Source organism: Talpa europaea (genome assembly GCF_964194135.1).
Source record: "Talpa europaea genome assembly, chromosome: 10".
NCBI lineage: Eukaryota > Metazoa > Chordata > Mammalia > Eulipotyphla > Talpidae > Talpa > Talpa europaea.
Window position 1 is genome coordinate 91,598,784 of NC_140077.1, and position 22,968 is coordinate 91,621,751.

General features: G+C 36.4%; 1 protein-coding gene across 1 annotated transcript in view; it reads left to right on the forward strand.

Annotated features, from left to right (window-relative positions):
* Nucleotides 1-22,968, forward strand: part of USH2A (usherin) — a gene marked incomplete at both ends in the record, with an annotated part of 619,110 nt that overhangs the window by 52,555 nt on the left and 543,587 nt on the right. Inside the window, 6 exon segments of the mRNA XM_084245562.1 lie at nucleotides 14,355-14,418; nucleotides 16,336-16,627; nucleotides 18,177-18,361; nucleotides 18,842-19,010; nucleotides 20,319-20,488; nucleotides 20,569-20,662. Of these exon segments, the coding sequence (XP_084101688.1) occupies nucleotides 14,355-14,418; nucleotides 16,336-16,627; nucleotides 18,177-18,361; nucleotides 18,842-19,010; nucleotides 20,319-20,488; nucleotides 20,569-20,662 (974 nt within the window).

Here is a 22,968-nt window from a genome sequence, read left to right on the forward strand (position 1 = left end):
ACTTAAAAACTTGGTTTAAGTAATTAGTATATTGAAGAATTTTATAAAGCACTATGCATGCAGAATTTTTAATAACACATTAAATCTTGCAAGACTTATTTCAATATTTAATACCCATTAGTACTTCTAGAAGTGTTTTATTGCCCCAAATGTTGCTCAAAGTATTCAATAGTGCCATAAATTTGTCCACAATGCACTGTGGGATTGAATGACTTGCTTCTACACTACTTCAGCATAGTCAATGTTGAATTAATTCTTCAAAAAGACAACATGGACTGAAGATGATACTCATTTTAAAACTAAAAAATATAATTAACTACTGATTAAAAAACATATCATTGGAAAGGAGTATTTCAAATGTTACTTAGTTATTAGTAATTTTTTTTCTTATATTCTGGACATTGAGCTCGGAAGAAAAAGCATATTTTTAAATACTTTTTTATCTTTATATTATTAATTTATAGGTACAGTTGTACCTACTGTATCTTTTCTCTAATTAGAGATGGCAGATAGACTGGCTCATTACTTCTGCCTAATGAGCCAGGATCCATGCCACCTCTCTAATCAGAAAAGAGATAGGTACAGAATGTTCCCATGGACTTATTATAAATCATTTTCTTTCTCTCGATTGCTCCTTTTTTAATCAAAAAATTAAGTCACTGTCCTCCATACTTTTGTCCATATCCAAGATGGTTTCATTCAGGAGAGGTAATTGTGCAGAGATTACTGTGGGGGAATTAAAGGTGCCCTCATGCAGTGCCCTGCCGGCTGTCTCTGCTTTGGAACAGACACTGCCTCAAACATGAGCGACCAGTGGAAGGCCTACAGGAGAGCGAGACATCTTTTCTTTCTTTGGTTAGGCTTAAGTTGTCTCCTTGTTTCTCTATCAGGAAGCAACAACTTTTCACATGAGTGTTGGCTGCTATAGAGTTTTTTCTTTGAGTCTTCTCCTCTAACTGGCAGAAGTTTCCAGAAAAAATGTATTGCCCCTGGCACTTTGTTTTGTGTAGGCCCTATTGTTGCATCCCCTAGGAAATTAATGGGCCAAATCAATGCATTTCACTGAGCCCTGTCTACATATTAAGGGGACATGTATGCATGTAAACCATATACATTACTGAGGTGATCTGATTCAATTAGACTGATTTTAAAATGTACAAATAGGGCCTCCCTGGTGGTGCAGCGGGTTGAGTGCTGTGCTGTGAAGCTGTAGCCCCAGCCTCTGCAGTGTGGGTTCGATTCCCGACTGGCCAGGGAGAAACCCACATGGCAGGTGAGACCTCTCCTGTCTCACCTGCTGCTCCCCTTAGTGGTGTTTTGGGTCCTTCTGCCTGTTCTGCTCCCTGCTCTGTCTCTGGTGAATTCTCTCACCCTCCCATGCGCCTCTGACCTGTACCCCAGTTCTTGTATAAATAAATAGATCTTTAAAAGTACAAATAGAAACACCTAGACCATCCATCCCAACCAATGTGTATCAGCTATTTTTAGAGCATCTTCTCCTAGGTGTCAGTTTGTTTAATGCTTCCAGCTGGCATAAAAGGTAGAGGGGATGTGATCGAGACAGGTAGGTAAGAAGAGCATCTCATGTCATGGGGTAATAAAAAGGACAGTCCTCCAAATCTAAAACTGCAAAGCCGGAATCATGTGAATCAAACTTACCAGAGCTGCTTCTCAAGTCTTTCATCAGTAGGGTTCTACTTTCCCTTTAAAGGTGGGAATTTATAGTTTATGCAAAAAAAATGCCTAGTAATTTAAGAGGTGAATGGTAATTAAGGGTCAATAAACATTTGTTTTGTGTTCATAAAGATGAGTTCATGGGAAGAAAGTAATAATCATGTAAATATTCAATTTTCCTTTTTAAATTCAAGTGCTTATTCTGGAGGTGAAATGCTAATCTTAATTTTTATTTCTGCCCCATGGGCTAACATTTCTGCTCTTAGATAAAGAAAGCTCATTTTCCTTTTAGTTCAAATGAGATTATCCTAACATTTTTCTGAGATAATTTTTGGGGGAATTAGGTACAAAGAAATAGAAAAAGTATAGAAATTGAATTAATAAACAATTGGAATTATCTCAGATTAAAAATATGTTAATCAGTGAAAGAAAACAAGTGAGTACAGATAATAAGTTAAAACACAGAAAGACATTCCATTGAATAGGAGAAAATATTTATACATTACACAACTGACAGGTGATTGATTTCCAAGATATATAAAAATGACATACAATTTAACAATTAAAAAAAACTGAATTAATGGGTGGTCCACTAGAGCTGAACAGAAAATTCACCAAAGTATATACAGAAGGTCAATAGATCCATGGAAAAATGTTCATCACTTTTAATAAGAGATGGAAGTTAAAACCACAATAAGATATTATCTCACACCCATGAGAATGGCAGATATTAAAAAATGCTCAAGAACAAGTACTGGAGAGGATGCAGAGAAAAAAGAATCCTATTATGTTGGTGGTGGGAGTACATACTGATACAAACATTTTGGAAAACAATGTGGATTTACCTTAAAAAACCACAAATTGAAATACTGTTTGGCTCAGCAAACCTACCCTTGGGCATCTACCCAAGGAATATGAAGCCATCAACTCAAAAATTGATAAGCTCTACAGTGGTCATTATAATGTTTACAATACTTAGGGCATGGAAGTGACCTAAGTAAGTGTCCACTGATGGAAGACTGGATCAGGAGGATGAGTTCTATACCCACAATGGAGTATTAGCCATAAAGAAGGACAAAATGATGCCATTTATAGCAAAAGAGAAGGAGCTCGAGGGAATTACGTGTAGTAAAGCAAGTGAGAACAACATAGACAAATACTAGACATAGAGTGGAGGATTTTACAAAGCAAAATACTTATAAAACACTAGTAGTACTAAGTAGTACTACTAAGTAGTAGTAGATAGTACTAAGTAGTTAGTACTAGTACTACTTAGTAGTAAGATGTAAGATTTCTGAGGTTAAGTGGGAGAGGGAGGGAGGAAGGGTCAAAGAGGTACAAGGGATGGTGGGAGGAAGAAAAAATAGTGTCCACTCCTCCTGTTTTCCCAGAATAATTTTGGGCACTGTTTCTCAATATAGCCATGATTGCATGCCCCCTCCAAACCTTGCTCTTCAAAGTGTCCCTGTTGAAATGATAATGAAGAGGTCATACTTTTGCAATAATCTAGATGAGAGTTGATGGTATGAATGAGATTTAGAGCAATGAAGAAGTGTTCTGACTCACAAGCTGTTAGAAAGGTGAAGTCCTTTCTGTTAGAAAGGTGATTAAATGTGGCCCATGAGTGTCAAGAAGAGTCAAAGATTTTGGGACTTGACTCTGATAGAATGGGAAAAGTCCAGGAATCCCATTTATATGGGGCATGCTAATTGTGAATTATCTATTATATATGCAAGAAAGGTGTTAATTAGGCAGTTGCAAATCTGTCTAGAATGAAATCTGGGCTGGAGATGTAAGTTTGGGTATCAATAGCATAAATATGGAATTGAAAAAAGAAATAATGAATTAAGACAGGTAAGTGGAATGAAGAGTATAGGACTAAGATAGATATAGAATTTAATTAAAGATAAAGTTGGTATTTTAGATTATTGCACAAGGGATATCTAGCAATGCTATCAACACAACTGTCCAACTATGTTATAAAAAATATAAGATACATGTATATCTTACAAGCATACTAAAGAAAAACTTCAGATAAATTCAAATTTAATTATAAAACATGTAATCATGAGGTTATGGAGGGAAATGAAGGCAAATGTTTCTCCAATCTGGCACACTGAAGATTTTTTAGGATGACAGCACAACCAGAAATACTAAAAGAAAACACTCAAACATCTGACTAATAAACTGAAAAATTTAAAATTCATACACTGCTTATCATTTTGTGCTTTGTCAAGAATTATAAAAGAGATAGTAACATTGTAAGGAGCTTGGGATAACCTGGAAAACTATGAAAAGTAAAAATATGAAAGCTATTTAATCTAAGAATTCTATTTATAGGACATTATCTGAAGAATATAATTAGTCAAGACCTTAAATATGTACTCGAAACTGCTCATTGTGGAATTACTTAAAGTAGCAAATAATTAGAACCAGTAAAAACTTCAAAAGGGAACTGATTAAGTAAATTATAATCCATACCTGTAATGGAATAGTTATGCCATTAAAAGAAATGAAATGTGTCTATTTGTTTTTTTAAAAGATTTATTCATTTATGCATGCAAGAACTGGGGCACAGGCCAGAGGTTTGGGGGGGTGTCTATTTGTATAGACATGCAACAGGTTTATAATATGTTATTAAATGAAAGAAGCAAGATTATAGTATATTCTATTGGGTTCTTGGAAAAGTCATGACTTTTTTTCTATGTTATTCAAAGAAAAAATATATCATGACTTTCCTGACAATGTAATATAAGCTTAATCTATATTGAGAAAATGCAAATCTGCACTGAACATTTAGCTCATTTTACATACCAATTGTTACTATGTAATCATTAGGGCATAGAAGCAAGACACTGATCAGAGAGATTTGTGTTGAATCCCAACTGTCCTTTATAAGGGCCAAGAGAATTTAATAAACAATGCAAGTTTTCAATCTAATGTCCTAATTTGTTTTAGAATAAATATTTTTCAAAGCAATTGTAAAATTTATAAATGATGCATATTTAATTCATGTTCATAGTGTTGCTGTCTTATTAATTTAGATATTAAGTTTATTAAATTTGTGAAACTTAAGTATTTTGAAATAGTGGTCATGGACTATTTAAATTTTGGGTGAAAATCAAATGTTTCCTATGGCAAGGAGAAAAATTTCAGTTTGGAACAGTAACATACTAGATGTTTTAAAATGCCACATTTTGTGTAGTTACATTGCAGGAAATGATTTCTCACTATTTATAGATTAACTCTTCACTGTTTCCCACAAATTGTGCATCCTACCTGCTGTTGTTTCTCAGTCTGAAGAAATTCCTTTTTCGTTGCTCATAGTTCAGTTGGGGGGAAACAAAAATCTCAGTATTTGTAAAAATATCTGCATCTTTGCATTTGAAGGATAAATTCCACTGGATGTACACTCTACATTGATAATCCCCTCCCTCACCCACCCCAGCGTTTTAAAGATTTTTGTTTTGTCATCTACTTGGCTTCATTGTCTCTGGTGAGAAGTCAACCATAAGTTTTGATGTGAAGTATTTGGCTACCTGGATTAGGCAGGTTTCTTAATTTTCTTTTTTAAATTTATATTTATTTTACATGATTGTTCATTTTTAAACAATGTTTGCTTTTTTGTAGTCTCCATAGAGTTTCCTTCACCAGTGCACTCGTGCACCATCACCTCAGTCCCCTGTGCTTCTCCCTCCCTCCCTCTGATCCCTCTCCCTCCTCCTCCCCTCCAGTATGTCTCTGGTTTATAATTGCCCATTTGTTTTTGTTTTGTTTTGTTGTGTTTTGTATTGTTGTTATTATTTTTAGGCAATTTTCATTGTTTGTCTTGGCTGAGGTTTGCTCAAAACCCTGGATATGTAAGCTGCTGTTGCCATTACTTTTTTTAAAATTTATTTTATATATTTTATATCATTTTTCATTTTTGCACAATGTATGCATTTTCTTTTTTTCTTTTTTAAGATTTATTTATTTATTTATTTATTTATTTATTTATTTATTTATTTATTTATTTATATGAGCACTGGGTACAGTCAGAAGCGCGGGAGGGTGAGAGAATTCACCAGAGCCAGAGCAGGGAGCAGAGCAGGCAGAAGGACCGAAGTACACTGCTGAGGGGAGCAGCGGGCGGCAGGAGAGGTCTGCGCAGCATGTGGGACCCTCCTCTGGTGGCCGGGGAGCAGCTAGGGATCGAACCGTCGCTGCAGAGGCTGTGTGCAGCTTCCCAACGCAGCGCTCAACCACTGCGCCATCCGGAAGGCCCAATGTATGCATTTTTATCTTGGTTATATTCCCCATACAATCCCCAACCCCCTTATTTTGACACTAATCCCTTCCCCACTCCCTGCTTAGTGTGTCTCTGGTTTATAATTGCTTGTTGACTTTGATTTTTTCTGAAATTTTAAAGGCTGCTCTGGTTTAACTTTATTTTTTTAATTTTTATTTTTACTTTATTGTAATTAGTCTTTTTCCTGGGCCCTTAGTTAGGTTTTCTAAATTCCTGCTGTGAGCGAGACTTTCTGGTATTTTTCTTTTCTTTTTGGCTTATTTTGCTGAGCATGATCCCTTCCAGCTCCATGTTGCTTCAAATTGCATGTGTTTATCTTTTTTGAATGCTGATGCTGAGTAATATTCCATTGTGTATGTATACCACATCTTTTTTTTTTTTTTTGTGGGAACTTCGCCGGTGCCGGGGGATCGAACTGGCGCTGCAGAGGCTGTGGGCAGCCTCACAACCCACCGCTCAACCACTGCGCCACCATGGTAGGCCCTATATCACATCTTCTGGATCCAGTCATCTGTTTTTGGGCGTTTGGGTTGTTTCCATAGCTTAGCTATTGTAGATAGTGCTGCTATAAACATAGGGGTGCAGGTGCCCTTTTGAATTAATATTTTTGTGTCTTTGGGTAAATACCTAGGAGTGGACTTGCTGGATCATATGGAAGCTCCATCTTTAGAAGTTCTTGATATATATCTCTTAGTGATTATCTTCTTTTTCTGTTCCGTTTTCTTCTTTTCATCTAGGACTTTAATGGCATTGATGTTAGTACACTGAATGTGATCTCACATCTTATTTATACTTATTATTTTGTGTTTGTTTTTGTATTCCTTACACTTTTTTCCTTTGTGTTTTTCTTTGGATATTTTCTGTTGACTTGTCTTGAAATTCATGACCATTTTATTTTTTGTATCTAGGCTGCCGTAAATTGAGTGTTGAAATTTCCACGTTTTATGTATGGTACTGGTCATTTCCAGCATTTCCACTTGGCTACTTTTTTGTAAATTCTATTGTAAATTCTATTGTTCTGCTCAAATTCTTTCCCATATTGTCACCATTTATACTAGAACTTCTAAGATCTTTTAAGATATTTTCCATAGATGTTTTCAAATCCCTATTGGGCAATTCTGACATCTGGGCCATGTCTGTAATGCTGTGTATTGTTTCCTCTCTTTCTGATGGGCTGCATTTTTATGCTTTCTGTGTCTTAAATGTTTCTATTGTGAGATTTTTATATGAATGGAAGAGACAATAGTCATATTTACCTCTAGAGAAAAAATGCTCTATTGGTTCTATCAGGCAGTGAGAGGGAGGCATGAAGGGGGAGGGAGAATGGTTGGTGAAGAACAATATCACATTGAATTTGACCAGGATGTAGGCTATATTACAGTTAATATCATTTATTACACTACTAGTTTCAGATGTTTATGGACAGAATCCGAATGGGTGCAGATTCACCATGTCATTGGGACTGTCTAGAATTCTAATCTGTCCTTGCAGCCCTCATGTGCCTGCTTCCTCTTCACACCCCTTATACTGTTTCTTCCACCTCTCACCTCTGTGTCAGGGAGGAGAGCAGCCCTAGGTCTCATCTCTTCTATGAAAGGCTTGTCACTTTCCAGAACTAAACTCATTTAGATTCCTGTATTCTCTATTTTCTAGTGGTTAAAATGATTTTTGAGTTTATTTGGCTTGTTTTGGTTGAGTCAATAGCAAACTGATGGTCTCTTGAAACTTTCTGCATCTTGTTCAGAAGTGAGAATTCAATTATTATGTAATGTCTGGTATGTGCCCCTTTCTTTCTTTGACCTGTCATGTATTTGAATTCTGCAGCCATTAGGGTTTTTCAGCTGTGGCTGGTCTCTTGTTCTCGGGGCAAAGAAGGTAACTATTACTTGGTCTAAAGGACTATTTGGCAGAATTTGAGTATTGACTTTATAGTTAACCTCTTGTAATTTTCTCCTAGAGAATTTTGACTATTGTGGGCCCTACCTTTACCTCTTTTTAACTTTTACCCTTTTTGTTCGGTTTGTCTAGAATCTATTCACTGACAATGTTTAAAACTGAAACATGCTAAGGATTCTTCACTCTTCTGGTTACAAATCTAGTGGTCAGATTCTGCCTCAGTAGTAATTACGTGAATTATGCTGAGCCACACCTTAACTCTTTATCTCAGTCTCCTAATAGTTCTGTCTATACAGAACCAGTTTTTGCATTGCTTTGCATAGTATATAAATTTCTTGTATTCCTTTTTTCTGTCAGATATGTGCTTGTATCATCAGCTTGTATCAGCTGATACCCTGAATCCACTAATAATTCAGTCCCTCTGGGATCTTAAGTTAATTGATCTAAACTACTTTTCATTCTTCCTTATTCCCTTGATGTCTTTTGGCTCCTCTGTTCTTATTCATGTTAAATTTCATGGGCAAATATTAAAATTACATTTTGTGAATGTATCTTGACTCCATGCATTTTTTCTCACTTGCTAGTATCATCTTGACTAAGCCACAGTGCTGGTTAAATAAACCCCATTAGCATGACTGGTCTTACCTTGCACTTATAACCACAAACCTCACATGTGCCCCTATGATGACTATAATCATTCCATGTTTCTCTCACCCATTCAGTGTCCCTGAATTAGAACACACACTACACTTTCTTTACTCCTTATCCTGACACTCAATCTCTAATTTCATTGTGAAAATCAAAATCATAAAAACTTTGTGTCTTCATATAAATGTTTCCCTCCCCCTTTTATTGCCATACAGAATATGGTGTTATATATCAGATGCCCATCAACCTGAATATATAATTTCTTGCTTTATGAAGTTGTTTTTAAAATCAAGAGAAAAAAAGAATTGAAAATAACATTTTTGTATTATCTTTTATTTTTACATATGTAGCTGCTTTTAAAACTGTTCTTCATATGGATTAGAATTTTTGTCTAGTGTCTTTTTATTTCAGCCTAACTGCTTGCTTTCATATTTCTTATAAAGCTGGTCCAGTTCACATAAATTATCTCAGTTTTTGTTTATCTTGGATTGCCTTAATTTGTCTTTCATATTTGAATGATAATTTTGCTGGGGAGAGTTTTTGTTGACAGTCTGTTTTTCTTTCTATACTTTAGATATGTCATCCCACTGTCTTCTGTCCTCCATGGTTTCTGATAAGAAATCTGTTGTTGAACTTATTGAAGATTCCACATATGAGACGGGTCATTTCTCTGTTGCTGTTTTTATGATTTTCTCTTTGTTTTTCAATAGTTAGATTATCATATGCTTGGGTATTGATTGCTGATTTCTTCTTCTTGTAGTTTATTGATCTTGGGTGTGTAGATTAATGGTTTTCATCAAATGGTACTTTAAAAAATTTCATTTCCAATTTTTCATTGCTAGTATATGGATATTGAATTGATTTTTATGTGTTGAATATGTGTCATATAAAGTTGCTAAATTCACTTATTACTTTGAATAGTTTTTGTGTAGATTTTCCAAGTAGACAAACTTTTTAATCCATTAATAGGGGAAAATGTGTTTTATTCTGACATATATTATTTACTCACAGTTTGTTCACTTAATTAAATCTTTTGTGCTACCAGTTGTAATGTGGCTATATTGCTTCCTTCCAGTCATTGCCTGTTTTCTGAGTAGACAACCATGAGGTCTTTTTAATATGAGTCATGTCTATGTCCTTGATCAGCCTATATAATTTAGATTTATCTTTGCCATATGAATATTTTTTCAGAACAGAATCTCTTTATGAAGTGTATATTCTAATGAATATCTATTGTTAAATATTAGAAACTAGAAAAGACTTGAGTAAAATGCATCCTGATGACTGTGTTCTTTAAATTTTTTTTATGATATTCTCCCCCCAAATCAAAATTACAGTTCTATTATTTAGAATGGACATTAACTCTAGGTCTTTGGAGAACTTTTGCTAACTTAAGAAAAATTCTTTCAAGTGTGAATTCTGTAGTAGAGGATGTGATCGTTCTATGTTCAGACTCTACAATTTAAAGCTAAAATGGTTTTTAAAGGTTATAAAACCCATCCCCTTTATTTTATAGGTGATAAGATAGATTTCATTATCTCTCTGAAGGAGAGCTTCCCTTTATTATTAAAATATAGAAGTGAATTCAAATTTATCAGCAAAGAAATGCACACCACTGCATCTTCATCCCGGCCTGACCACCACCACCACCACCACCACCACCTTTTACCTGGATGACCATAGTAGCCTCTTAACTGGCCTCACTCCTTCTGCCCTTGTCTGCCAATTCTATTCTCAGTACTTGTGAATAAACCTGAGGTCATGTCTCTCCTCTATACAAAACCCTCCAGTGACTTCCTATATCACTCAGAATAAAAACTAAGGTCTTTACAACAGGCTACCAAGACTTAATATTTTAACCCTCTACTCCAGTGAGATCTTATTTGACCTAATCTTCGCAAAACACCTCTCCCTCTTATTGTGCTTCTGGATGTTCTCTTCTCGCATTTTCTCTAATATGCCGAGCATGCTTCCCAGGGTTCTGTGCATTCATTGACTCCTGTCTGGGATATTTTGTCCCTAGACAGATGCATGATTCATTCTTTCCTCTGCCAATGCCATATTCTCAGTGAGACCTCTCTTGAGCATGCCATACAAATTAAAGTCCAGGTCCACACTCCACCCTGCTATAATTTTCCATTTTTCACAGCATCCATCATGTTCTAATATACTATATAGACTACTCATTTATTATGGTCCTCTGATGACTTAATTGCAAGATCCACAGAAGCAACTTGTGCTGTTATTGTTGTTTGTTGGTGTTCTTTTTTGTGCCTCTTTTGTTAACTGATAGATCCCTGGAAACCATAAAGGTGCCTAGCATGTAACAGACTACTCATAAATATTTGTTGAATAAGTGAATCTAGAAAAGAATGAAGATCCCCTGACAGTTCAAGGTCATGGTTCATTCTTTATGTAAAATCACAGTGCTCATTTTTACTATCAGCTATGATAGGTCTTTCAAAATTATAAGTGGTAACATGTTTCCCTCACTATTTGAAAATAGAATGTTCCTCTTTGGATTATTTGGTAATTACTTTTTGAAACTAGGAATGAGCAAAGTCCTTTTTTCTATATAAATTAGTAGCACTAATAGAATTTCCAGACTAAATAAAATAACCTAATCTCCCTAATTGTACCAAATAGGATTGTCTTACTTTTCAGTAATGGGGGAACTTATTCCCCATGTTTGCTGTGATCTGTATTTTGTGGGTTCTTTGAGATAAAACATGTCCCTTGAGTTTCTAGCTAAGCCATTTTAGACAGCTTTTTATACTGAGACCACAAATTTGATAGCATGAATTACAGATTGTAAAATATTTTTTTTCTCTTTGATAACTCATCTTAACAAAAATATGACAAGATGACCATGTTTGTTTCCTGGGTCTTCATGATAAAAGTACTCAAAAAATGGTGGCTTATAGTAACAGGAATGTAATGTCTCACATTTTTGGAGGTGAGAATTGCAAAATCAAAGTGTCAGCAGGGCAATGTTCTCTTTGAAAACGGTAGTGGAAAACCTCTCCTTGCCTCTAATTCATTTCCAGGGGTTGTTGTCAACCCTCGGTTAGTTTGCAGCTGTATCATTACAGTCAGTGCCCCAGTTGTCACATGACTTGTGTGCTGTATGAATACCTTCACATGATGTTTTCCATTTCTTATAGGGAACATTTTTCATCTATTAGAAGCAATAAATCAGTACAGTAAAGTGGCAAACTATGAAATCAATATACAAAACTCTTCACTAAAGATAAAATATCTCTTTCCCTCCCTGCTCCCCTCCATTCCCTCCTTCATTATTAAATATTTTCAAACAATTTACCATATACTAGGAACCCAGCTACAAGTTAAGTGTAGAACAATAAGTAAAGCCAATTAATACTATTTTTATGTCTTACCAGGGATGTCTAATTTTTAGACACCTATGTTTAATAAGAAAAATAGAAAAATAAATTTTATTTTTAGTGCAGAATGAGAAGTGCATGTGCAGCCAGAGCTTATAGGCTCCTGTTAGACCCTAGAAAGTTTCCCACAGAAAGTATTTCAAAGGTGGAAATTCTATGGGCTTTGAAAACAAACATTGTTTAAAAATGAACAGTGATGTAAAATATATGTAAATTAATTTTAAAAAAGAAATATTAAATGTCTGACACAGTTGAAATTGTGACTACTCACTGGATATTTAGAGATATTAAAGAATTTTTATAAATTAAAAAAAAAAAACACCAAAACTGAGACATGAAGGACTGGAATAGGAAAGGGGCATTCAAGGTAGACCCAAATCACGTTCAAAGCCTCAGGGCTCAGAGAACATGGCATTGAGGCGCCATAGTTACTTAGTCTATAGAGCAGGGGCATGAGGGAGAAGGGCAAGGCTGAGGATGGGCTGGATGAAGGTGAAGAAATAAACAGCAAGTGGATCAGCTTCCTTCATCCCTGCCAAATAGCATAACCTCTTACTTCAGAAAGAAAAGTCATATCATGGAGAGTGATTTTGCTAGTTTGTGTTCTCCACTCCCCAAACAAAAGCACACAGCTCACACCAACTTAACTATTCACATCTTCTTCCCACCTTGCCTCCAACCTCCAAGGAAGGCATGGGCTTCTCTATCCCTTCCCTGCCTTGCTGAGCTCTAGATTATGGATCTGAGTCGATTTACCAAATCGCCTTGATGGCCAATTCACCAAACAAAGCAGCACAATCTCATACATCTTTCAATAAATTTCAAATTATAAAGTTTAAGTGTATAAGAGGTTGAAAATTTCTAAACCTTTCCACAATGTTATCAGAGAGTGCTTTTTAGCATGTCAATTTTCTTCCTAGCACCACATCAAGTCAGTTGGCTTGCGCCTGCCTGGAGGCCCAGCTCTTTGCAGTGCACTGCAGAGACCCATGTTCCTCCTGGAACATCAAAACAGGTGGGGCACAGAGGCTGCTGCCCATGGACTCGGGATGTCAGGGTGTCTTCACATGAGAGACTGAGATTCGGGTGCAGAGAAGGAGCACCCTGCATACATCATCTGAAAACAAGTCTCATGTAAAATATTCTTCATTATCCAGTTAAATATAATATTTAATGTCAATTTAAAAATAAGGATAATATAAGTATACATATACCCATGTGTACACACCTAGGCACTCTTTTTATGCCCCTACATCTTACCCTTCTTTGCTCAGTAGTCACCTCTGGATTCTAAGATCAACATGTCAAGCTTTTGGTGTGTTGACTCTACCCTGCATCTTTTATTCATCAGACATATCCTCACTCTGCCCTAATGTCCTCCAAGGTGCCACCAAGGAACTGTAGCAAAGATAGATCAAACATTCTTTAAAACTTGATTATCAAGATGAAATTAAAATGGAATGGTTGAAAAATACATTTGGGGAAATGGTCATTTGGTGATTTGGACATTGCTCTAAATTTATTTTTTTAAAGATGAATTATTGGGTTGATCTACGTTAGATCACATCCCCTCTTGTGTCTCCACCATAAAAATTCTAGCTAGATTTTTGCCATCTTATCAAGTTTTTCTCATTATTGGGAACATAACAAAAATGGAGAAATGGATGTTTTCTTGCTTTTTTTTTTTTTTTGTCTCCACTCTCTTGGGCTTATCCATTAGTAAACCCTGGTAAAAATGTGCTAAACATAGCAACTAAATGTGTGGTTGGTTTACAGTTGACATGTACTACTCCTTGGAAGGTCAGCTCACTCTGTGGGGCTCTGCACCTCGCTTGTCTGAGAAGAATCTCACAAAGTGATGGCATTTTGAGACTGAGCCAGGATGCCATTAACACTGTGAATAACTCAGAATTCACAAGCAGGGAGTTTTCAGTTCATCTTCATTTATTGGAGGTTTTCTGGACTGTTAACCTGAGTTTAGAGAGGACTCAAACTGACACTCCGAAGCTTGGAGACCGGATAGGTGAGAGGGTGGGAAATCCTCCTCTTGGCCACATGAATGCTCAGCAAATGCAATTGCAGATGACACTCACATTCAGAGTCAATGGGATGATAGTTATACAGGAGAGAAATTGGGCTGGGGAGGGAATGTCTGGAGCCAGCAACCAAGTTGAGTCAGTAAATAGTCAAAGTATTTACTTTAAGTGCTCCTCTGTCTATGGAGATAAGTATTATGATTGTTACTCAGGTAGAATTACCAAAATATAGATCAGATCAGATCAGTAAGTAGTCAAAGTATTCAGTTTAAGTTCTACTGTGTCTATGGAGATAATTCTGATTGGTATTGCCAAATTCCTATTAAAGGAATTTCACTTGACCATTTCTCAGTCCTGGTGTTGTAAGCTGAGATTTCTCATTTTGTATACATCTGTGTTATTTTGCAGGGTTAGAGCAGTTTGTTGGAAGGATGCAAGACTTTCGATTTTACCAAGTAGCACTTACAAACAGGTAAGCAGGTGTGGTATTGTAAAGCTCGCAAAGTATAAATGAGGAATTCACTTAACCGTAAATGAGGAATTCATTTAAATAAGAGTAGCATGAAAATTACAATAATTTTCAGGATTTGGAAAATGTCACCTAATTAATGTTTACAGTATTTGTTTTGGCTTAGTCTCTGGTTGGTATTTGCTGGTGCTACTTACTCTGCCAGGCAGCCCCACATAATATGGAATTGATTAGTTTTCTGACAAAAGATTTTTGTTAAGAAAGTTAAGTTTTTCAATCTGTGCTATAAAAATTGGGATAGATTTGTTTAACATTCTATATGAAGAATGTTAATCCTACCTTTTAAAATTGCTTTGTTGAATTTGCCAAAACTGGCCCGTACTAGTGAATGTAGAACAGTTAAAATGATTGATTATTTGGATGTCAAAGAAGAATGGAAGATAAGAGAAATGAGTAATTTAAAGTATTGTTCTATGTCTTGATGTTTCTAATCAACAAATAATCACATAGACTTGGATTAGTTTTAATGAATTGTGTCGTCATTTTAGGAATAGGTGATAAATCCTTTCTAGGGGTACTTAAAAGCATGTTGACCTCCATTCTGTTCAGAGATGCTGAAAATTTCTGCCTTACATGTCTTCTGAAGTTGCTTTACCAAACTTTGATGTGATATAATAGTGTACTGTCAAATGGATGAGTTGATCTTACTTTTTCCTATTAAAGAAGAAAAATAAATTCCTATTTCTTCAAGAGAGATGTAGGTGACCGTGGTGCATTTCCATATAACAAGAGTAACTCTTGTGTGTTTGAGAAGCACTGGCCTTGAGGTGCTGTCATGGTGTGTCTATTGGCAATAGCAACATATTTTCTATTGTCTGTATTCTCAAGCAATGCCTAAAGAAAGGAACCTTGAAGGGGCTCTTTTTCGCCACTATTTTCACTATCTTTTAAATCACATTTTAAAAAAAATTCTAAAAAGGAATGTTGCATAAATTGGGGGGAGTAAAACTTTACTGGACAGTCACTTTGAAGTCATTGGCTCATCCCAATCAAAACCTGCTATCAGCTGCAAGTTGACAAGATTTAAGAAGGCATGAGTTCTCTTGCCGTAGAGAATGGGAAGCTGCTGCTTTTGGGGTAGGAGAGGAGATGTCTTGTCTGTCTCGTTTGACTTGGGTTATAGGTTTGACTTGGGTTATAGGGTTATCCTGAAATGTCTGGAAATGTGTTATGAGGAAGGATGTCTACAAAGGAATGCCCAGTTCTGATCTAGAACAGGTATTTAGCCCTTAATAGAAGAAATTAAATATATCTGTCTGGAACTGGCATCTTCTTTGATTGTTGGCAGCTGCCATCTGCTCTGAAACCATTGAAACATTTTAGGGTGCCAGACTCCATACTGATGACTTACAGGGAATCATGGGCACATGATCTTGGCTGTGGTCCCTTTGCCTAAAATAGCAGCAGATAAAATGATACTTGTTTTCTTATTTCTTTCCCATGGATGAACTGGAGAGCCTACATGTAATGCTCACTCTTTTCAATATATTCCTGTTCCCTCTCAATGGTCCATCAGCCTAGACTCCTACAAGATTGCTACCTTTCCTCTAATTACAAATCACACATAAACTATTGTGATAATTTTGATATTTGAACAAATGGCTTAATTATCAGAACAGGGCTTATGAGTGCTTTTAATGTAAAGAGTAAGCACTTGAGAATTAACTGGTTTTGATAGCCATTTCATGACATGAGTATATTTGGCCTGGAAAGAGTTTGATCTTAAGCGGTGCTTAATCCACGAATCTAAATGGATACAAGTCAAAAGAGCACAATAGTGATGTTCATTGGTAACAGCTCTTATAAATTCTGTCACTGTTGAGCTCCTTGTCCTGACAGTGTTCCCCTTTATGCCCACAGGGAGATTCTGGAAGTGCTCTCTGGAGATCTGACTAGGCTGTATGTCCAACTACACTGCTGCAGCCCAGGCAGCCAGCCTCAGATCCATCCCCAGGCTCAGTGGCTCTGCAGCCCTAATGATGCCGAAGACATGGCTTGGGACAGGGTCTCATGGCTGAATCTTGAAGCCTATCTTCTTTCTTTTGTAAATAACGATGTTGCTACTTCATGTGTTTCACGTGTGTTCAGAAATAATACCCAGCTTAATCCAGGAGTGACCATTTCAATAGATATGGAAATTGGACAATATCAGGTAAGTTGAGACATTGGGGTGTGTTCCTATGGTCGCTGCAACAAATCAACACAAATTTAATGGCTTAAGCAACAGAAATTTATTCTCTTAGAGTTCTGAATGTCAGAAGTATGACATCTATGAAATTTAGAGACTGCCAGGGCTCTTCTCCCTCCAAAGACTCTGGGAGAGAATCCTTCTTTGCCTCCATCCAAGTTCTGGTGGCTTCTAGTGTTGCTTGGTTGAGGGCAGCGTCACTCCAGTCTCTCCCTCTGTTTCTACATGGCTGCCCTCTTTGTTTCTGTGTGTGTCAATTCTCCTCTATATCCAGGATGACCTCCATCCTGCGATCCTTCACTTTATTGCATCTGCAAAGACACTATGTCCAAATAAGGTCACATTCACACATTCCAGAGTTAATACTTGCATATATATGTATCTATTTGGGAAACAATTCAACCTTTTTACAAGGTGAAAACTGAGCTAGGTGATTGAATATTACCTCACTAAAATAGTGCAATATGATGTACGATATTGAAAAAAAAATAATTGGAAATATTCAGGCCTTAATTTTTTAGATATTTGTATCAAAATGATGATATATAAAAATCTGATATATGATATATATATATATAAATATGATACATTAAATAACCCAAAATAGTGAAAACTGAGGTGCTTATTCTAATTAATATTAAGAACCTATGAAACAAGGAGATTTCTGAAAATATTAAAAAGAGATCTACCATAAGATCCAGCAGTTCCACTTCTTGGTAAGAAGGCAAAAACACTATGAAGGGATCTGTGCACTCTATGTTACTGCAGCACAATAGTAAAGTTATGGAAACAACATAAAAGCCAAGGGCAGAGGATGAATTAGGAAGATGTGATATAGATGCACAAGGGAGTGCTACTCACCTCTTAAAACATAGACTTTGTTTTTGCCATTTGTGACAAAATGGATGCAATGGAGGGGGTAAAAGTGAGCAAAACAAGTTAGAAGGAGAAAGACAGACATCTAATGGTTTCACTTACAGAATATAGAGAAACAAAACAAAGGATCAGACAAAAACCAAACTGCTAACAAACTCTAGAAGTCTGACTGTAGAGTTGGGAGGACCAGAGAGGGAAGGAGTGGGCCCAGTGGACTATGGTTTGCCTTGGGGTTGAGGGTGGTGTGGTGACATACTGTGGAAGTGTGATCCTATACCTCTGCAGCATACACAGCATTGTAAACCAATGTTGCCTTTATTAAAAAAAATCAAAAATCCCCAGTTATTTCATAGAAGTAATGTCCATTTTTGTGTGTTAACATCAAACAATCAGTTGCAGTTAAATTTATAAAATCTGTGAGAAGAAGGACAGATTAATAATTATCAAATGTGTTGCTTTACAATTTTTGGATGTTTATACAATTTTTGGATGTTTAGTAAATAATCTCATCCAAAATAAATATTTAGTAATTATCATTTTGAGGAACCACACCATTACGTTTGAATCCATGTTTTGACTTTTACAGGTGAATCCAAGTTAAAACTTTGATAACAGTAATTAACTTATACATTTTCACGTGTTTTATATTATCATTCAGCTCTTTTCTCCACAACCAACAGCAATAAGGATTCAGAGGAAGAAGGAGAACAACCTGGATTGGGAGCTTTGGCAGTATTTTGCTAGGAACTGCAGTGCTTTGGGAATGAAAAACAGTGGAGACTCGGAAAATCCTGATTCTGTCAACTGTCTTCAGCTTTCCAAGTAGGAACATTTTCACATTTTGGAGGAAGAAATTTAGGAGCTAATTTTAATAAACTAATGAGTTAGTAATAACCTCACTCACTTGGCTGGTAGAAACTCCCCTCCACCAGCACGTTTCTTGAGGCAGATCCTTTAAGGACTCCTCTCTCAACTGAGTTTTGAACTATGTTTAAAATTCTCATAGGAGATAAAGAATATCTCGTTGACTTTCTCATACGTGCTTTATGAGCTGATTTTCAGATTGCTGTAAACTTTACTGATATTAATTAAATTTTTATGTCCTCAGGAAAATGTTTGTGCGTTTCCCCGCGTAATGCTCCTGTCTTCTTTGCCTATGAAATATATGGGATACATTTGTTTTCCTAGAATGAAGAATTCAAGCTATTATTAATACCATGGAGCAATGTCTCAGACTTTGTAATGTCTATTTCATCAAAGCCATCAAAAACTTTTCATGATTTGAAATTTCTTCATCAACAATGTTACTACCTTTTCCCATGGTAACATCACATTCAGCATCCTAACACCCAGACCGAACCATCATCCTGGGTACAGTGACTTCTGTAATACCCTGTCTCCTCAAAAGTTTGTGAAAGCCACACAAATAAGACTTTATTTCCATGGTCAATACTGTACCACTGACAGTCCTGTCAGTCGCACAGATACTATGCGTTCGATAAAATCACCCTCACAGAGAGGTAGTGGTCATTACAAGGTTTTGATTCTGTGTGCTTTTCACTATAAATTTCATTTTTAACAAGGTTTAGGTTATTGTTACTTATTTAAAAATACATAGAGCATGTCAGATTCCAAACTGCAAATAGGGAAATGGTTTCCTATGCTGAGTATTTAGGGGGAGATTTGTAATTTTTCCTGTCTGTCATATCACATTGTTAGAGAATCAATTTCTAGAAGTTGTGGGGTCAAGGCATTATCATACCCTGCATTTGACTTATAATTAATTCACTAAGTGTTTTGTTTGGTTTGCTCTGGAATATAACTGAGTATACTCAAAATAAAGAGAAGGAGCAAGATTAGGAGTTAACAACTGTAGCCTAAAAAGGAATTGATCTTCCTGACTTCACATTCAACAATTTATGGGGAATGCTTGCTTTCCTTTATAGTGAAAATCTCATCTGCCCTACACAATTCATAAATATCTGACCATAATCGAGAACACAGTTCACAATATTTTAAGATGTGAGTAGCTGGAGAACTATAAGTAAGCATGATCACTACTATGGGAATGGTACATATCTAGCCTCTTTTTTTTTAAGAGTTATTTATTTATGCATATGAGAGGTGGGGTACAGGCCAGAGGCGAGGGAGGTGAGAGGATCCACCAGAGACAGAGTGGGGAACAGAACAGGCAGATTGACCAAAGTATACTGCTGAGGGGAGCAGTGGGTGAGTCAGGAGAGGTCTGCTGTGCCATGTGGGTTGTTCCCTGGCTGGCTGGGAAGTGAACTCGTGTTGCAGTGGTTGCGGATATCTTCACAGGTTGCATCTTAACCCTTGTGCCATCAAGGAGGCCCCCATATCTAGACTCTTATTAAGAATCAGGTCATGCTGGAATTATCTGCCTTGTAAGTAATGTACACCTTTAAAAAAGAGCAGAATACCACTGTCTTAGTGCCATATGTTAAATAAGATAATAAAGAAGGACTAGTTCTATTAAACACTCACATATATGGGCATGGTATGCAAACACATCTGAAGAGGTATGAAACTATATCCTAAGCCAACATTACCACACTAACAAATAACAGAATTTAAAAGGTCTTCACCCTCTATTAATAATAAAAAGAAACAAAATGGAAGTTTGTTAACTTCACTGTGCATTTGAACCCAAACTTTGTAATCTTCACTGTCTTTTGATTAGTTTCAGTAAATGCCTCCCCAGGCATATATGCCACGTGGTAGATAGAGGTGAAAGCAGTCCCCTATCCCTCTTCAGGGCAGCTTGAAAATGACCTCACCTTCACAATACCATTTGACTGAGACGTTGATGACACTCATTCCAGTATTCAAGGATGAATTAAAAATTGTCATGAGTGTCAACACAATTAAAGAGAAACTGATTTTTGTGTTGATTAACATACTCATCATCCTTGAAGGGTTTACACGGTGAATTTCTCAAGAGGCTGTAAGTGTATCCACAGGTGCGTTGATGTTCCTTAACAGTTTTCTGATGCTTATGTTCACAGATGTCAGTGCCACAGTCATGCCGAGATCTGTGACACCACCAGCCAGCTGTATCGATGCCTCTGGGCTCAGCAGGCCTTCACAGGAGCCCTGCATGTGAGTTCTCTATTTTGTGTATGGAAAACTTGAGAAAAACAGGACGAGTGTTGGTGACTAAATTGCGTAAACTTAATTTTGGTCTAACATCAGAGTATAAATAGGAATAAATTAATATGAACCTTATACATTAGTTCAGAAAAAAAATTGTAGAGAAAGAAAAACGATCAGTTGCATTGGGAATTTAATGAAGAAATTAACTCTGAAGGAAAGAACAACCAACATGTGATGATCTGTGATGGGCTGTTGAAAGGTATTTGTGTCCTATCAACCAAGGACGAATTAACATCTCTCTGGAAAGTAAACATTTTCTCTGCTACTCTGACTCTCATTTCTGAGAGTAGACTAGATGTAGGTTTTTCCATACCAAGTACTTCTCTAATTCTCTGTGGACACAAACTTGAGGTCCTACAATTCAATTCAACATTGACACCAACCAGAGTTAGCAAAACCCACAGATTGAGGGTTCAGTCCCCCAAGAATGCACCTACATCAGATACCAATTGCAAGTGGTAGATCCCGAGGTGATCTCCAACTTTTGTAAGGTTTGACTACAAGTCAAACATTCTCAAGATCTCTCCATACTATTTGATAATTTGCTAGAATGACTTCCAGAACTTAAGAAGTGGTTTGCTTACTTGATTACTATGCATTATAAAGAGGTAAACTCGAGAATAGTCAGATGAAAGGGATGCAGTGGGCAAGGTAGGAGCAAGGATCATCAAGCTACAGTGTCCTCCTTGGGCATGCCACTCTCCTGGCATCTCCACTTTCTTTATGGAAGCCCTCTTGATCCCCTTTGGCTAGAGATTTTGTGGAAGCTTCATTACACAGGCACAACTGGTTAAATCATTGGCCAGTTCTGGCACTTCTTCCCCTCCCAAGGGGTCCAGGAGAGAGGCTGAAAGTTCTAACCTTTGATCACGTGGTGGGTGGCCCAGCAAGAAGCCCACCATCCCTAGGGTCTGTCCAAAAACCACCCCATTAACATAAATGTGTGTATAGTTAAAATGGATTTATTTTGAATGATAGAAGATGTTCCATTTACCTTTATTGCTCTGGAGCTATTTCAGGAGCCAGGGGTAGGAACCAATTATTATAAGAAAAGATGCCCCCTGTAGCTCTGATCACGGACATGGCCAGTTTTTAGGAGCTGTGTACCAGCAACCAAGTATGTATTATTATGTCACAATGCTTAATACACAAATACTCAAAAGATAATAGGAAAAGTGCAAGCTAATAAAAAGGAGTGATTATATGAGCATGTCATTTACAAAGGAAGATTTGATAATATTCAATAAACCCATGAAAGATTACCTGGCCTCAGTTTTAATCAGGAAAGTGAAAAGTGTAAAAATGTTTTTAATCTATCAAATTGGTAAAAATTTTATAAAGTCTGATAACATGATTTGTGAGAATATGAACTTTTATACATCATTGATGGGACTGCCAATTTGTATAATAGTTTCAGAGAATACTTTGACCATATTTGCTAAAATTGAAGTTGCAAGTATAGTGAATTACCTTATATAATTGTCATCATCCTAAAAAAAGCAATTATCCAGTATCAGTGAACAGAAAGGTTACCTTTGTATCTTTTTACATAAATATGGGATCACATGTTAATATTTCTCCATATTTGAAATAGCAGCCCCCTTTCATACACCCTTGTGTGTCTTGTGAACGCCTCTGCCTCCTAGACTTTGCCCAGTACTCATATTTAATCAGTCATTTCATGCCTGTCTGTGGTTTGTTTCATAGGATATCTTGTTTTTAAAAACCATCTGTCAAGGTTTTGGCCAACCCCTTTTCTGTCTTCTGAGGCTCTTAATCTGATCTAGTTTATTTTTGACTACAGCATGAGTGTGTATATAGTTCAATGGCAAGAACATTATCTGAAAGGCAGTTTCCTGTAGCACATTTAAAATGTAGTTCTGCTCCTCAGTTTCAACTGAGTCTTTGATTGGATTTCATCCCCCTTTCCTTTCCTTCTTTCTCAAACTGAAACTTTCATGTTCTAATTCAGATGTGCCTTTGAACTTGTTCTCCAAGTCATTGCTTTAAATTGCTGGTCTTTGTATTTATAAGTTTAGTCTTCATCACTAGTTGGTAATTGCTTTGAAAGAAGGACTCTTTTATATGTATATATTTTTGATTTCTAACATCTGGAGGCTTTGAATTTGATTTGATTAGTATATCATGAGGAAAATCTTTTTAAAAAGCATTGATTTTAACACGTTTGATTGTATGGCTTATCATGTTGTCACAGAAAGGAAATTAATTGGAGTAACTTGCTTGATTCACTC